Source organism: Cavia porcellus, unplaced genomic scaffold (assembly GCF_034190915.1).
Source record: "Cavia porcellus strain 051 isolate PalLab524CR breed Dunkin Hartley unplaced genomic scaffold, mCavPor4.1 scaffold_9, whole genome shotgun sequence".
Classification (NCBI taxonomy): domain Eukaryota; kingdom Metazoa; phylum Chordata; class Mammalia; order Rodentia; family Caviidae; genus Cavia; species Cavia porcellus.
Window position 1 is genome coordinate 45,539,083 of NW_026947492.1, and position 17,701 is coordinate 45,556,783.

The following is a 17,701-nucleotide window of genomic DNA, read 5'->3' on the forward strand; positions in this document are numbered from 1 at the left end:
CATGAAAATCAAATCATATCTATCTTTTATTTCTACTTAATATAACACAAAAACTTCATTTTCCACATCCAGCCCCACTTACACATTCTTCTTCGGAGAAAACTTTTTCTTCTAAGTTATTCAATTTCCTTTGGTGATGTATCTTTATCTCTGCCAACGTAGATGTTGGAATTGCCTTGAATGCAAGATCTCTGAGAAAACTTCTTCTCTCTTTCCACTTCCTAAGAGGTTACTTCCAGTTTCATAATTTACAAAAAAGAACATCTGTATACTGATACATCCCACAGTTTCATTTCCCAGAAATCTTCAGATTTTTCTCCAGAAATTCAGCTTTCTGCATCCAGTCACTTATTCTATAACCCTTCTTGGATTTCTAGTATCTAAGGTTTGACCCACAAAACAGAATGTTTATTGTTGCCATCTGAATCTTTTATGCATACTACCCTCCACCTCAATGTGGCACCATTGTTCTTTGCTCAAGCTGGAAACCTAAGCATCCTCATGGGATTTTCTCTTTCCTATGCAAACCAAGTCAGAATTGGTAGCAAAACCTTCTGCTCTCCCACACATCTAGAGTCCTTTCATTTTCCACCACTTATTCTGCCGTTTCTCTCGAATGAATTAGTGCAATAGATTTGTAATTGCTCCCTGAGCTTCTGCCTTTGAGCTCTTATTCTTGTTAACATGTTAGACAGATTATAAGAGTCTAAAAGCATTTGCAGGAAGACATTCTCATGAAATGTGAAAGTCAAAGTTTTCAAACGTCCAAACAAGCTCAGTATGATCGGATAGTCTCATGTCTTGCCCATCTGCCTTCATTATACTTGATAGAGCAAACTAGCCTGTTATTCTTCAACGCGCTAAACACAAAACCTGTTTTTGAACTTCTAACTTTAGCTCTCATAGTCTTTTCCTAGATACTTCTGTGACTTTTTGTTTCCATACGTATTTACTAAGTGTGTTACTCTGCCAGTTTATATTTCTTTGACCATATTAATTAAAGTTTCTCACATCTCCAGCACTTTTGATCTTGCTTCTTGTCCTTTTCCCTTTTTAATATTTATTATTCTTAATCATAAAGTACTTTACTTACTTTACTGTTTTTAACTGACAATTCCCTTCAATTTTTTTGTAGGGTCTATGAAGGTGTGAACTGATGTGTATGTTGTTCATAATTGAATTCTGAGGGCTTCCAACAGTGCTTGTTGCAAAATGGTTTACTCAATAAATGTTTACTGGACAAATGAGAAAGGCTAATAAATTTGATATATCCTTTACTGAACTATTTGGAGTTTATCTTTTATAAATTTCTTGTATATGAATAGCACCTGGGATGATATGCTGTGCAGTCAAGTAATAATAAATTGAGTCACAGCACATTTCTACCATATATCTCCTATTGAATTTCTAATGAGTGTGTAATATTTGACCTACCCAAACTGAACTAAAATATCTGTATGTAATTATGATCTATATGATAATTTATTTCAAAATGTGCTTTCTTAGGTATCTGTACTGCATTATAACCTACACTTATATTAGAAATCCATATGCATGTGAGCCTTCTATCGACCGAGTCATCTTTCTCCTACAAGTGTTCTGCATGCTTTAGATCAGTGTCTCCAGCACCCAGGGCGAGGAACTGTATCAGTTCGTGTCCTGTTGTGAACTGGGCAACACAACAAAGTTGAGTTGCCTGCAAGCCAGCAAAGCTTCATCCCTGTTTATTTACTTATTTACTTTGGTCCTTTTGTGACAGGATCTCTCTAGGCAGTTCAGGCTGGCCTTGAGCTCACTATTGTAGCTCAAACTCCCAGCGATCCTCCTGCCTCATCCTCTTGAGTGCTTGGATTCAGGCATGAGCCACCATGCCTGGCTCATCTTTGTTTATAGCTGCTCCTCATCTCTCATGTTACTACCTACATTCCTTCTCTTGCCAGAGCAGAGGAAGCATTAGATTCCCTTTCTTTCCCATTTTTGTTTTTCATTAGTACATGTTTGTGGTACATTCCTTGTGGGAAACTGGAAGAAATTACATATAATTCTTTCTTCACCCTCTCCTAGAGGAGCCCTGCTCTCAACTGCTCATGGAAAGAGTTGCTTATGTGCATGTTTGTCAATCACTTCCCAAACCATTCCTCACCACACCGCCCTCCTCCACCTACATTATCTTCCATAAAACTTCTCATGGTCCCTGTTGGTGAAGAGGTTGGAGTTAACCTCTATAGATTCATTTTCTTGGATTTTGTTACATCTCTCATATCAGAAGGGTATTGAAGCAGTAGGGTTTTGAAGAGTATGTTTTGAGTTATCAGGCATGGATAATTCTAGGTTTATTGCTTTCTGAGTAATTGACAAAATTTTAACTTATCAAACCCCTTTTTAATGTTTGTAATACAGAGATGATAAATGATAGCTACATCTCAAGGTTTTATAAGGATTATTGATATACATATGCCACACATTCAACAGACACATGAAGCTTCTGGGTCACATGTAAGGAGGATACATAATGTACAGAGAATATAAAATCTTCTAAAGGAATAAAGTATATTGAAAAATGTTTTTCATAACACATTATATTTAAAAATGGTTTTAAAAATAGTACACATTTGCAATTCATGCAGTTTACAGTCATTTTGGAGAGTGGTTCCATGTACCTTTTACAGCTTGTTTCTTTCTTTTTAAAATTTCCTTCCTTCTCCCTCCTTCTGTGTTTCTCTATCTCCTCTTTCATACTTGTTGATGTTATTTGTCTTAGCTCATGTTATGGCATATTGTATTTACTTTAATTGTAGCTATTAGGTTCTTGTGCAAAGACATCTTTTATGCTTATCTCCCTTTCCCCTTCCCTCTTGTCCTTGTTCCCTTTTATTACATCCCTAATGCAAGAGATTCATTCTTTTGTCCCTTTTTTCCTCCATTTATCATTTTTTCATTTGACCTTTGCCTCACTCAAATGAGAGATACCAAGATTGTTTGTCTGATTTATTTCTGTATGTTTTTTTCTGGGCAATATAAAAGCCTCTGCAGATCTCTGAATAGTGAAGTGCGTGCAGCATTCTCTTGGTTTCTCTGACATTATATACACTGACTTTCCCTTATGTTCTTGTGTGCCTCCTTTCCTCAGCTGGCTTTTCCAAAACCTGGCTTCTGAGTGTGGTTCAGCACTTAGCTTCATGGAGAAAGTCACAGTACAAATGTATCTTAAATGTCTGTAAAAAAAGTGAATGAATAAATAGTTGGGGCATTAAGGAATGCTACTGATCATAATTGATTGTAATTTCAGTACACATCATTATACTTCTTTATTATATCAGTTTCTTTCACCCAGTAATTCATAGATCTTTCTTGAATGAATGAATGAATTTACATATACAAGGAAAACAGTCTTTCAGTATGTATATATATATATATATATATATATGTGTGTGTGTGTGTGTGTGTGTGTGTGTGTGTATGTTTATCAGTATTTAGAGTTCTCCTAAAACAACTTCCATAAAATACATGGATTAATATTTCATCTTCATAAATTTGATGGGTCATTTGTAGTTTCTTTTATCAATTTGATGCTTTTGCATAAAAACATTTTGTTATTCAACTTGCCCACTAATTCTGGGTTTAATTAGGAATTGTGTTTTCTTTGAATTCATATATTTTATCTGCAGTATAATTCACATGATCATGAGAATAAGCATTGCCTCAGGCCTTTGATCCAACATAAATTAAAAGCTTTGAGATAACTTATCCATGAGAAAATTAACAACATTCTTTGCATCCTTTGTTCCCTTTCTCTGGTATAAAATATTTTTTTCTTATACATTGCCAAAGACCTCATTATTCTGAAACATCTAGTCATTGATGAGGTTTTTTTCATTTTTACTTTTTAATTTTTTTTAGTGTTTGGCACTATACAGAGGGAATATTTCTCCGTTGCCATAGGAAACAGTAGGAGGAAACTGAAAATGAGGGTGGAATGATGATTAGAAATGTGATTCAAGTTCTATTTATTTTGTGTCTGGCTTGGATTTTTTGCAGACCTGATGATTTCTGAAACCACTAGTATTCTTTAAAGGCACGATAATTTGATAAATTCCTAAAGAAACATCACCTAATTGTAAGATAGTGCATATGAAGTTAGTCATTTTAAAACAACTAAAGATTCTTGGTTAGCAGAGAAGATAACATACAAAACAAGTCTCATACAGTTTCTTTAAATAATTTAAATCATTAACTTGTTATTTTTAGTTTACAAATTATACCAGATTTTCATGTAGGAAAATTGAAACAAAATCACCTTTTTCATAGGAATTTGAATGGAAATACATGACTATATTCATAGCTATACTAAATTTTTTCTTGGAAAGATAGTTCTAAACATGCATATTCTTGGTCCTTTGAGCCTTAGTGAGGTGGTAATTTTTTTCTAGATCAGGGCTAGGGAACTGATTACTGTGAATTTTATTACAAAGCTTTGTAATTACTTTGAAGGCTCTCTGGAGAACCAAGTGGACTACATGAGAATTTTCTGTGCTCATCACCTAGCCACAGAATGCCCTTGGTTTTTAACAGCAAAAACTATCTTGAAAAATATGCATATATACCCCTTTTTAATGTACAAAGTATTTACATAGTTGACATATTGATTCCCATAAGGGAAACCTACTATATATTATTCTCATTTATGAGATGAAGATATTTCAGTACTGAGATGTTAAACAATTTACTGATATTTCTAAAAGCATAACTTAGGTTTCAATGTATTATTTTCTTCAAAATTGGTACTCATCTCACTATTACTTGCTGCTTATTGTAGGGAATTTTTCTTATACAATTCGTCAAAATTGAAATACTCATCTCCTCATTTATCTTTGTTGCATCTACCTATTTATTAAACAAATGCTTATTTATTTCTGGGAAGACTATTCAGTTTGCTTTACTTTGTATTCAGAAGAGTGTATGGGTTTTGTTTTGTTTTATTACTTGTCAGTGCTATGAATGGAATCCAGGTCCTTATGCATAGTAGGAAAGTGTTGTCACTGAGTTTTTTTTCCCTAGCCTTTTATTCTTTATAACTGCAAATTAATATGTGCTTAGTGCTGAAACTTTGGAAAGAAACAAAAAGCCTAAGGAAAATCAAAATAAAATAATTCAACAAATCCCATCATCTAGAAATCAACAATGTTTAATATGTTGGGGTACATTCAGTTTTCTGTTCAAAGTTGAGCTGATTTTTTCCTGAAAGAATAGTTCTGCCAGTCACCCATGAGATTTGATTTTATGTACTCCAGATGAACCAAAGTAAAACAGTATTCTAAGTAAGCCAGAGGTAAGAAACCACATCACCTGTTTTTATCAAATCACAAAAAGAGACTCAATAAATCTGAAGCACTTACTAATTAATTTATTTACTCTGTTGGACCAAAGCCTTCTTTTTCTGCACTAGTATGGACTATTAGAACTTACCTACATTTAGTGTACTTACATTGTTAAAAACTCATGCTCTTTTTAAAAATTTCTTCCAGGTTTTGAAGATCATGATCGCATGGATGCATCTAACCAAATTCGACCTGGGCACAATGGAGATTCTTTAGAGAACATATCTAAATTTCTGGCTAATTCCTTTGTGTGCCACTCAACATAGGACATCATTTGATGTTATCTACCTGCACTATCCTAAATTTTTCTCATAATGTTATCTTTATTAGCTTGAACTGCTTTCTTAAAATGGTCCTTCTGTTGATTCTATCAGTCCTGCTTTTGAAAGAAGATGTCCGTGGGAGTGCACAGTCCAGTGAAAGGAGGGTGGTGGCTCACATGCCAGGTGACATCATTATCGGAGCTCTCTTTTCTGTCCACCACCAGCCTACTGTGGACAAAGTTCATGAGAGGAAATGTGGGGCGGTCCGGGAACAGTATGGCATTCAGCGAGTGGAGGCCATGCTGCACACCCTGGAAAGGATCAACTCAGACCCCACACTCTTGCCCAACATCACCCTTGGCTGTGAGATTCGGGATTCCTGCTGGCATTCAGCTGTGGCCCTAGAGCAAAGCATTGAGTTCATAAGGGATTCCCTCATTTCTGCAGAAGAAGAAGAGGGCTTGGTCCGCTGTGTAGATGGCTCTTCCTCTTTCCGCTCCAAGAAGCCCATAGTAGGGGTCATTGGGCCTGGCTCCAGTTCTGTGGCCATTCAAGTCCAGAACTTGCTCCAGCTGTTCAACATACCTCAGATTGCTTACTCGGCAACCAGCATGGATCTGAGTGACAAGACGCTGTTTAAATATTTCATGAGGGTCGTGCCTTCAGATGCCCAGCAGGCAAGGGCTATGGTAGACATAGTCAAGAGATACAACTGGACTTACGTGTCAGCTGTACACACGGAAGGTAAGTCTCCTTTATGCATTTTGAGTATGTTTTATGATGCATTCAGCATCTTCCATACTAAAATTCCATGTTTGGAAGGCTAACCTGTGCTGAATAATTTTGGGTATTTTAAGTAACCTCATTTATAGCAGCATTAGTGAAAAGGATTGGATTAAAGATATCTAGAGAAACATATATTTAATATAATGGTTCATGTATCATGCTTTGGTTAAATGGAAAGTTTGAATTACCTATTGGATTGTTTTTATTTCTGTCACAGAGATGCTTTTTTGATATTTGTTTCTAGAGGTTTCTAAGTTTTCCAGATCTTTGTTGAACACCTCATATATTTAACATTTTAGATTGCTCCAAATGCTAATTTTTTCTGGTTGTTAAAGAAAGTTGTACAAAATACACGTAAGGGAGAAGAGAGTACTAGCTCAGGTGTGTTGTTATAAAGAATTAACAGTTTAGACTTACAATTGCTTTCCAATAGAATGAATAGTTAAATCTGAAATGGAGATGAGTGAATTAATTTTATCCTTGTATGGAACATTTTTGTAAGTATAATTTTAAATAATGCAGTACAATTTTGCCTTGAAGTAATTGCTTCTTTATGGTGAAACTGTAGTGAGGAAGGAAAAACATGACTGATATTTATGTGAATACTAATTTATCTTTGTTGCTTATGGTATTTAAAAGTGATTTTCAATACATTATTTATTAGTTCTTATCTAAAATTATTTTCAGTGGATTTAATTTGACTTGTAGGTAATATGACCTAAAGTGTGGTTCATTATGCAACCTTTTTTAAAAGACAACAAAATGCATATACTAAACAATAGAATACAGTGTAAGATCCAAACCATTTTTCATCAATCATTGAATTTTGTGAAGATTAGTTAAGGTTTGAAAGATTCTGTAATAATATGTCTGTATAATCCAAATCATGTGATCCTGTAAAATGTAGTGCTAAATTATTAGGAAATTATTGAAATGATCCTTGTGAGTTTATTTCAAAATTTGGAGTGAATAACTATTTAAATTCAGGAATATTTTCATTTTCAAGTGGTATAATATCATGAATTCACTCCATGGCTACCTATATATTTAGAATTCTGCACACATTAAATGTCTTCTATATAGATTAAGATATAGATCTTATATATAATCTATATATCTTCTATATAGATTAAGATTGAAATTTCCATGTATAAATTGATAGGTTGTATAAAGGCATGTCAGTTTTGGATTTTGAGCAATGGATGATTGTTTGCAATAGCAGGTATTTCAATATTTTTTCTTTACTGAGAAAAAAAGAAACATTTTTTGTTGTTGTTATTGAATACTTGGGATAGAATCCAGGGCATTATACATACTGCACGCTAGGCAAGCACTCTATTTCTGAGCTACATTTCAAGCTCTAAAAAATCCTTTTCTTGTTCTCCTCACTTTGTTGTTGTTTTGTTTGTTTTTGGTGCTAGCAATCAAACCTAGGGCCTAGTAAGTATACAGGAAAAAGAATGCTCAACATTTTAGTCTGTATGTAGAGAAAAACAACTTAAAAACTACACTGAGATTCCATCTCACCCCGGTCAGAATGGGCATCTTTATACAGAATATAAAAACAATAAATGTTGGAAAGGCTATGAAGGAAGAGGAACTCATCTAGACTGCCAAGAATGGAAGTCAGCACACTCACAAGCAGTATGCAGGCTCCTCAAAAAATGTTAACTAGTACAGCTACCAAGGAAATCAGTATGGACGTTCCTCAAAACACTAAAAGCAGAGCAACCACTTGGTCAGGTTATACTAATCCTTGTCATATGCTCCAAAGAATTAATGGCAGTAATATCCAGCCATGAAAATAACCAAATAATGTATTCTGCAGGTAGATAAATTAATCTGGAGATTTTCTGAGCCAAATAAGCCAGACACAGAAATACAAATGTATCATGCTCTGCGTAATATGTGGAATGTAAAAATTATGACAAAAAAGCAGATGAAACACTTACTAGACAACAATAAGAGAACAAAATGGAAGAGGACAGTGCTATTAGGGCAAATAATAGAGGGGAAAGGTACGATCAAAATTCATTATATACCTTGCACCTTGACCCTCCATTGAATGTGAAACTAGGGGAGAAGTGGAACAAGGGGCTGATGAGGAGGAGTGATGAAAGCCTATTATGGACAGAGGTATCCACCAAAATGAATCTCATTATCCTGTATACCCAATATACATTAAAAATGAGTGGAAAAGTCACTCAAATAAATTTGATTTAGAACTAAATCTTTCAATCACTAAATTATAGCATTAAATTATGATTTTTAAACAGAATGATGCTTTTTGTATTTTGTACCACTGATCAATAAAATAAAGTTAAAATTATTAAAAAAGTATTCTCTTAAAAATGTGTTCTCTTATTTAAACATGAAATTCTTTCTGGGAGATTTTAAAGCAAAATGTTTGATATTAAAATACATGGTTTTTCAACTCCTAGGCAAGTCTATTGGCACTGAGCTATACCACAAGGCCTCTTTTGCCCCAAGTGCTGAGGTTTTCCTCATGAAATCACCATTTCATTTGATTTTCACAATCAGCCTTAGTATAGAAATATACCATCCAAGTACATAGATAACTCCAGATACCTTATTCTTATTTTAAAATACAAAAGCTTTAAGAGTTTAAGTAATTAATTAGGTATATATTTAACACCAACTTTAGAGGCATTGTACTTAAACCCTAAGCATATATTCATGCATTATATTTTTGTTAAGCACAAACATACCAGCCTCTCGGAGAGTTTGGTGAAAGACATCCTTGTGTTTTATGCATAATGACTTTCAATGGGCTTGCAATCTGGCAAGTGGGATAAGATATGGATGAAGACTTACAAAGTACAAGTTCAGGTATCAGAAATTGGAAAGACGATTCTAAAGTTTATTGATGGAAAAATCACTTTCTTCTGTGGGGTTACTGAGATCATGGTAGTACCAATAGAGCAAGAAATGAAATTTGAAAGTTGAGTTTTACTGGTGAACATACTAAAAATTAAGAAAATATGAATATCAGTTAAAGACATGAAGAAATATGAAATGTTGGAGACCTCTTGCTCATCAGAGCAAGGCTTGGTCACTATGTGGAAGTTGGTAACCCATGATTGTTACCCAAAGGAAACTCCAAGCCATAACTTCCAGGCTGTGCTCATTTAAAAATTTATTTTAACCTAAGTACACACCAGGAGTAGTTGAATAAGCTAATAAAGTAATGATGACATTACATGAAACATTATTATCTAGCAGTTAAATTGAATGGGGAACTCTATATGTAATGAGGTAAAAATACTGACATCCAAGATTTTTTAATCAGAAAATAAAATAAGACATAGTTTTGTATATATGGTATTCTATTTATTTAAAAGGAGTTTAAATAAAAACATAAAAATTTATTGGGTATGGATATAATTAGAGAACAGAGCAATACTAAACAGTTTCTCCTTTTAGAGAGAAATTTAAGTACTTCAGGACTAGAATAGAATTAGAGAGGTTTAATTTTTGTGTACAACTTTTACATACATATAATAGAAAGTGTTTTATATGAATACATTACCTAGTACAATATATAAATTACAAAAATATTATGTTTGAAGGGAAAACATACAACAGGAGCTATGTTGACACATTCTGGCAAAATATCTGACTGATACAACCAGGAATCAGTAGAGAACAGACTTTAGTACTGAACACTCTAAAACATAAAATAATACACTTTGGGTTATTATTTTATGTGATTTTGCCAAGAAACATGTATCTTTGGTGCCAAGCAAATGGGTGGATACTGCAGTTAAGTGATATTACATTTTATCACTATGAGTGTGGCATAGTAGGAATTTTCTCACAAGGTAAAACTTACCTCGAGGGTCAGAAATGTACTTGAGTAAATAAGGTATCAAATCCTGTTGAAAGCTCTCAAATGTCGAGCAGGTTTTCTCTTCTGTGGCTATTAGGAAAACCTCTGCGGGTTCTTACGTAAAATGAAAATATCACATCTTACTTCAGCCTTTCTCTCTGGCCAAGTCGAGGATAATTTTCTTTAGTGTTAGATCAGTATCCATACCTTATAATTGATTCTGTTAGTCTTATACTCATCCTCCTTTGCTCAGTATTTAGTCCTCTTTTTTGAAAAGTGTGAATATATCTAGATGTCCTCACATGAGCCATTGATTTATAAGACAAGATGTGATCATATTTTCAACAACATTTTACTCCTCTGTTGTCCATTGATCTTACAGTTAAATGTGACAGTACTGTGTTGCTCAATCCTCTTTGCAACTAACACAGATGTTCCTACAAGAAAGTGTGAGCCATCACAGAATTCAGAGGAGAGTACCGAGATAGGTTACAGCTCTATTGAAAATCTCTTATACTAACATTCCCTGTTGTGATTTTAGTACATTTCAAAAGTGACTATTCATTGTGACTTTTTGACTTAAACTGAAATCATGCCTAGAACTTCCAGACAAAGAGATTTATAGTATAATACAAAAGCAGGAACAAAAAATAAAGCATTTTTAAGGGATGATTAAACTGGCCCTCTAACTATGTAGAGGAAAGAAAGACAAAATGACTCAGAAAAAATCTCCATGTCTTTTGTAGGATCATTCCACTCAGCAACCTCTCTGTTGAAGAGAATTTAATGGGTCCTTTGCCTTAGTAATTTTCCAAAACTTGGCATATGGCGCAGGATTGATGTGGTTCACAGTTTAAGGGGTGTGGCAGATGGATCGCATTGGTGACTTCCATTAATGGACCTGTTAAATCCACATAATTTTCCTTGTAGTTGGACAGCTCCTTTTCATCCACATGCAGCACTTGCTTGTGATTGCTTTGTTCAGTACAACTCTTTTAAGATGGGAGCATCCTTCTAAGTCTGTCTTGGACAGATTATCATCTCCTATCATCACCACATGAAGCAAAACACTCAGGTGTTCCTGATGAAGTCATCTCAGTTGTTGACACCAACCACATGACAGCACTCAATGAAGATCAACACAATTACCTTCCTGACCCAGAGCTAATTGCAGTCACATAAATGAGCCCAGCTGAAACCATCAGTATTACACAATTGACCGCAAGCCCAGTGGTGAACAAAAATAAATGTTTTCAGAATGGAATTCAAAGTAAGCATATTCATTCCACTGACTTTACATTCTAACTTCTCTCCACGCAAACTAGATTATATTGTTATATTTCAAAGTAAAAAAAAATAGGTTTATCAACATGCATTCATTTACTGAGATTTAAAAGCAGAGTAATTGTTGCAGGTAAGAAGTACTTTCGTGTTGCTCCTGTGACTGGATGTTTGATAGCTATCTTGCCATCTAAATATTTCAAATAACCAAATACTTGTGCATATTCCATTGTTACTCACCTTTTCTGGGTCTATCTGAATTTCATTAAGAAAATAAGTTTCTGGGCCAGATTTTCTGTATAAAATCATTTAAATTTTATGCTTAATGTGATTTACAAGATTTTCACACTTCATAATTTTTGCTGACTTTAGTTGGAACTCTAATGTATATCCCCAGGTGCTAGTGGAGTGCCTAACATATTATAGATTCTCAAGGATAATTTGCTGAGTAGATGAATTTTGTCTCAAGTAGTACTTAAATTATTATTTATGAATATATAGCATGTGGATAAATAGTAGGCACTTGTAGTTTTTCACAGTTTTGCTTTTGTTTTTTAAATGAGATGTAAAAATGCCTCCTTTGATTAATTTTAAAATGTTCACACTTCATTCCCTCTCTTTGTTTGCACTGGTTCTTGGGCCCAGGAAGAACCTGAAGCATGAATTTAAATCCACAGAGAGAGTAAAGAGAGAGACTTCAATGCAAGTGAACAAAATGACAAGGGCAGATTGTCCCTGCGCCTTGAATCAGTGAATGAGAGGGACAATGTGAACTTTCAGGTGCATAGTGATTATAGGCAACCCCAGAGAAACACTCCAGTGGAACACAGCAGTAGACTCAGCAGGCTGTGGTGATTGTAAAATTATTTAGTTTCTAAAATCCCCCAGGTAGAGTGATTGGCCATCTTGCAGAGGGACCAACAGAGTTTGGAACTCAGAGCAATTGTTAGCTTCACCCAGTACCTCGCACTATCAGAGTGAGACTACTTAGTACAAATCAGCAGGAGATCAAGGAGCTGAATTCATGGCAGAGGAGAACTAAATTCAAGTTCTAGCCTCACAGGCAGAAACCAGCCTGAGCTTCAGAAAAACGCAAAGTATGGGCTTGCTGGTATTATCCACTACTCCTTCATAAAGTGACTGCTGGCTTGGTGGGATTAACCAGCATGGATCTGAACCTGTTTTGTGTATCAGTAACAGTAGAGATATACCTTGAGATGGACAGTTTATTTTTTCTTCTTTTTTCCTCAAGCCTTGTTCTCATCTCTTTCTCTCATTCTATTTCTCTATTTTTCTCCTAACCTCTTTCAAATTCTCCCCATTGAGGGTAAATTCACCATACTGCCAGCCTATTTACTGTATACACTTTTCTGGTTCATTTTAGATCATTATATAATCATGGATCTAGTTCATATGGTTAAAGGTGGTAAATTAATAGTTACCACAGTTTGTCACTTCCTAGGCTGTGTTTGATGTTATTGTTACTGAAGATTGTACTGCTTTAGCTAAGATGATGTAATTGTTCTGATTAGTTGTTCTTCTTGGTATGCCAAGACTGTGATTGCCTAAAGATCATAAACAATGTGTAGGGCAATGCCAAAGAACTGGGATCTGGGCCAAGTAGGTGGAAACTTCCTACCTCCAATAAATTGAAGAGATAAGACCTTGCAGAAGACTCAAAACCCAAATGACAGGTACACCTGGAAGACATTTTCTTGGAGCAGCTATTTCCAAGGGTTCAAAATACTATCAACAAATCTTCTCACCATAAGCAATTTACAACCATCAATTAAACTTTAAAAATAAAAGGAAAATGAAAAGTCATTTAAGCATGATTCAACCTCAGACTTCAAGCTCACCAAAGGCAAACCCATGCAATGAGGTAGAACAAGTTGAAAGTTACCTGAATTAGTAACAACAGAAGTAACAAAGCAAACAAATGAAGGTGTAGAAAAAAATCAAATCAGAAATAATGTCTCAGATAATTACAGAGATGGTGACCATAATAAAAGACATGCTTAATGAGTAGAAAAAGATACATATTTAGAAAAGAAGAGTTCATAGTGAAATGGAAGCTATGAGCACCCAATATAGAAAGGAAATGAAAGCCATGAAACAGATTCAAACAGATATATAGGAGATTAAAAATCCCAGTGAAAGCATGCACAGTAGATTGCATCAATGTGAGGACACAATATCAAATGGAGGATTAGGATTATGACTGGCAATCATTAAAAGAAGGATTTCTTAAAAATAACAAGTGACTGAGAAATCTGTGCAGCAACTGTTAGATAATGTGAAGAAGAATAACATAAGATTGACCAGAGTCTATGAAAAAGCAAAAGACAGTACAGATGACCAAAAAAAAAAAACAAAACAAAACAAACAAACAAACAAAAAAAAAAAAAACAAAAAAACTGTTCACAGAACTAATAGAAGAAAACTTCCCAAGCACAGAAAACCAATTTGACCTACAGATAAGTGAAGCATATGGAGCTCCACTTAGCCATGATAAAAAAATCTAGGCTGGAGATTTAGCTCAGTGGTATAAGCACTTGCCTGGTAAGTGCAAGGTGGTGAGTTCAGTCCCCAGTGATGAAAAACAAAAACAAAAACAAACAAAAAGTTATACCAAGGCATATAATAGTCAAGATTCCAGAAATTGAACACAGGAACATTAAAAGATGTTAGAGGTAAGAAACAAATCACCAACAAAGGAAAGCTCCTCAGAATCAGCGGACTTCTCAACACAAACTCTCAAGTCAAGGAAAGCTTGGAGTGAAGTATTTAAGCCCTAAAACAACCTACAACCCAGGTTGATATACCCTGCAAAATTATCTTTCAAAATTGATGGATAAATAAGATACTTCCATGAAAAAGAAGACTAGAAAAAACTGATGGCCACAAAACTAGTACTCCAAAAGATTCTGAAGGACATTCTAGAAAGACATGACAAGGACTCAAACTCCATGAACCACAAAAGGATGAATCCACCAGGCAACATGAGCAATTAAACATAGAGAAAGGGGGACAAACAAAAGGAAAATAACATCACAAGAATAAACCAATACATATTAGTTATAACCATCAATGTACATGCTCTCAATTCACCAATGAAAAGATATGGACTGGTAAACTGGATCATGAAGCAAGACCCAACAAGATACTGTAATAACAAACACAAGTAATTCAAAAGAAATTCTTATACTGAAAGTCAAAGGATGGAAAGTACTCCCTGTGACAGGAACAAAAAAAAAAAAAAAAAAAAAACCAGGGGTAGATATTCTAATTGCAGTTAAATTGAATTTCCAGCCAACACTAAGAGAGACAAAGGCTGCTGCATCCTTATAAAGAAAACAGTCTGAGACAGAGAGAGAGAGAGAGAGAGAGAGAGAGAGAGAGAGAGAGATAAAAGTTATAAATATATATGTGCCAAATACCTGTGCACCAAACTTTTAATATTAATGGACATGAAAAACCAAATAATCAGTAATACAATTGTAATAGTGGTCCTCAATAGTCACTGTCACAAATAATCAGATTTAGTAGTTGGAAAATCAACAATGAAATATCAGAACAAGACTTTTGAACATATGAACTTAGTAAATGTCTACAATATTTCACACTGCAACATCAGAATACACATTCTTCTAAAACTGCACATGGGATATTCTCCACATAGCCCACATACTAGCTCATAGAATGAGCTTAAGTAAATGCCAAGAAATCGAAATCCCATATATATTAGACCTCAGTGCAATGAAATTGAAAATCAATGCTGAAGGAAACCACAAGAAATTGATAAACACTTGGAAATTAAATCAAAATCTCCTGAATAACCAGTGGGTTGTGGATTAAAGAAGAAATAGATGGTTTTACAGTTAAACAGTAATGCCAATACAACATACAGGAACTTATGGGACACAGTGAAAGCAGTCCTATGAGAGAGAAAGCAGTCCTGTGAGTCCAGTGAATGCCCATATCAGGAAACCAGACTAATCTCAAGCAAATTAATGCTGAACCTCAAACTTCTAAAAATGAGGGACAAGTCAAACCCAGAGCTCGTATGAGGAAGAAAATTGTAATGATCAGAGCAGAAATTAATACAATGGAGAGTAAGAAAACAATACAAAGAACCAATGAATCAAACAGTTGGTTTTTTAAAAAGGTTAAATAAAATAGATAAAACCTTATAGAAAAGAAAAGAGAAGAGTAAAATTCATGCAGTTAAAAATGAAAAGGGCTAAGTCACAACTGATCCTAAAGAGATGCAGAATATCACTGATACTTAGTTTGAGATACTTAGTTTGTATTCCAATTAGATGGAAAACCAAATTGTAAATAAATCAATATCAGTCAATGAAATTGAAGATGTAATTAAATCACTCCAACAAAGAAAAGTGCTGGCCTTGATGAATTTCCTGCTGACTTCTATAAGAAATTCAGAGAATAACTTATGCAACTACTCAAACTCGTTAATGAAATAGAAAAGGAAGCAGTATTCCAAAATTCGTTCCTGGAAACAAGCATTACTCTGATACCAAAATAAGAGAAGGATCCAACCCCCCCCAAAAAAAAAAAAAAACTACAGGACAATCTCCACAAAGAACATAGAATTAAAACAAATTTAGTAAGATATTGAAAAAAATGGTGCATAATCATGAAGAAGGTTATGCATCATGACCAAGTAAGATTCATCCTAAGGATGTACAGATGATTCAACATATGCAAATCAGTAAATGTAACACACTACACTAACAGAACTGAGGACAAAGCCATATGATCATCTCAATAGTTACATAAAAAACATTTGACAAAATGCAACATCCATTCATAACACTACAGAACACTACAGAAAACTATTATAGATAGTTTTCTATAATACACTCTAGAACACTACAGAAAATTATTATAGATAATATGGCTCATAAAAGTCATATATGACAAACTAAAAGCCAATATCATACTAAACAGACAAAAATTAAAGCTTTTACTGTAAAATCAGGAGTAAGGCAAGAATGTCCACTCTCACCCCTCTTATTCACTATTGTTCTGAAACATTAGCCAGAGGAATTAGACATGAGAAACAAAAAGAATGAGGCTAGGAATGGAAGAATTTCAATTATTATTTATGGATGTCATATTATTCTATATAGAAGGTCCCAAAGACACCACCAAAAAACTTCAACGTTTAACAACCAAATTCAGCAGAAAATGGATATGAAGGAAAAACTCAGAAACCAATAGTCTTCCTATACATGACTAAAAAAACTAACTTAGGGAAAAAATATCTTTCATAATAGCATCCAAAAAATGACACATCTAATAAAAAATTCAATGAAGAAAGTGAAAGACCTTTACATTGGAAACTGCAGTACTCAGAAAAACATGCTTAAAGATGCTGTCAAAACATAGATAACAGGGGCTGGGGATTTAGCTCAGCGGCATAAGCACCTGCCTTGCAAGCAGGTGGTTGTGAGTTTGATCCCCGGTAGCGATAAAAAGGAAAAAGGAAAAAAAAAGTGTAAAAAAAAAAAACCATAGATATCACTTGCTTTGAGGTAGTAAAAACCAATATAGTGAAAATGGCCATAATTCAAAAATTGTTATACAGATTTTATTTAATTGTGATCAAAGTACCAACAGCATAGGTCACAGAGTTAGAGAAAACAATTCTAAAATTCATTTGGAACCAGAAGAAATGTATAATAGCAGAAAAAATTCTGGCAACAAAGGCAAAGTAGGAGGCATCACAATCTCTGACTTGAAATTATACTACAAAGCTACTATGATTGAAAACAGCGTGATAGTTGCAAAACAAAATAAACAACAAAACCACACACAAAAATCAGTGAAACAGATTAGAAGATGCACAAAGTACTCCAGACATACTGCACCACCTTATCTTTGACAAAGGAGCCAAACACCTTCATTGGCAGAAAGCCTCATTAATAAATGGTTTTGGAAAAACTGGCTTTGCACATGCTGAAAATTAAAATTAGGCACAAATCCTTCACCATGCATTAAAGTCAAAATGCTTCAGAGATCTAAATATTAAAACAGAAATCCCAAATATGCTTAAAGTATAGGTCACCTCTTGAAGGTATTGGTGTAAGCAAAAACTTTATGAACAAACAATCACA

The 17,701-nt window shown here is 34.4% G+C and overlaps 1 protein-coding gene across 3 annotated transcripts in view; it reads left to right on the forward strand.

Moving 5' to 3' along the window:
- The window catches only part of Grm5 (glutamate metabotropic receptor 5), a 478,225-nt gene that overhangs the window by 11,545 nt on the left and 448,979 nt on the right, over positions 1 to 17,701 (forward strand). For all 3 annotated transcript variants that reach the window (XM_063256291.1, XM_063256289.1, XM_063256290.1), the window contains exon 2: positions 5,526 to 6,385. In XM_063256291.1, coding sequence (XP_063112361.1) covers positions 5,656 to 6,385 — 730 coding nt within the window. In that variant the 5' untranslated portion in view covers positions 5,526 to 5,655. The remainder of the gene's footprint in view (positions 1 to 5,525; positions 6,386 to 17,701) is intronic.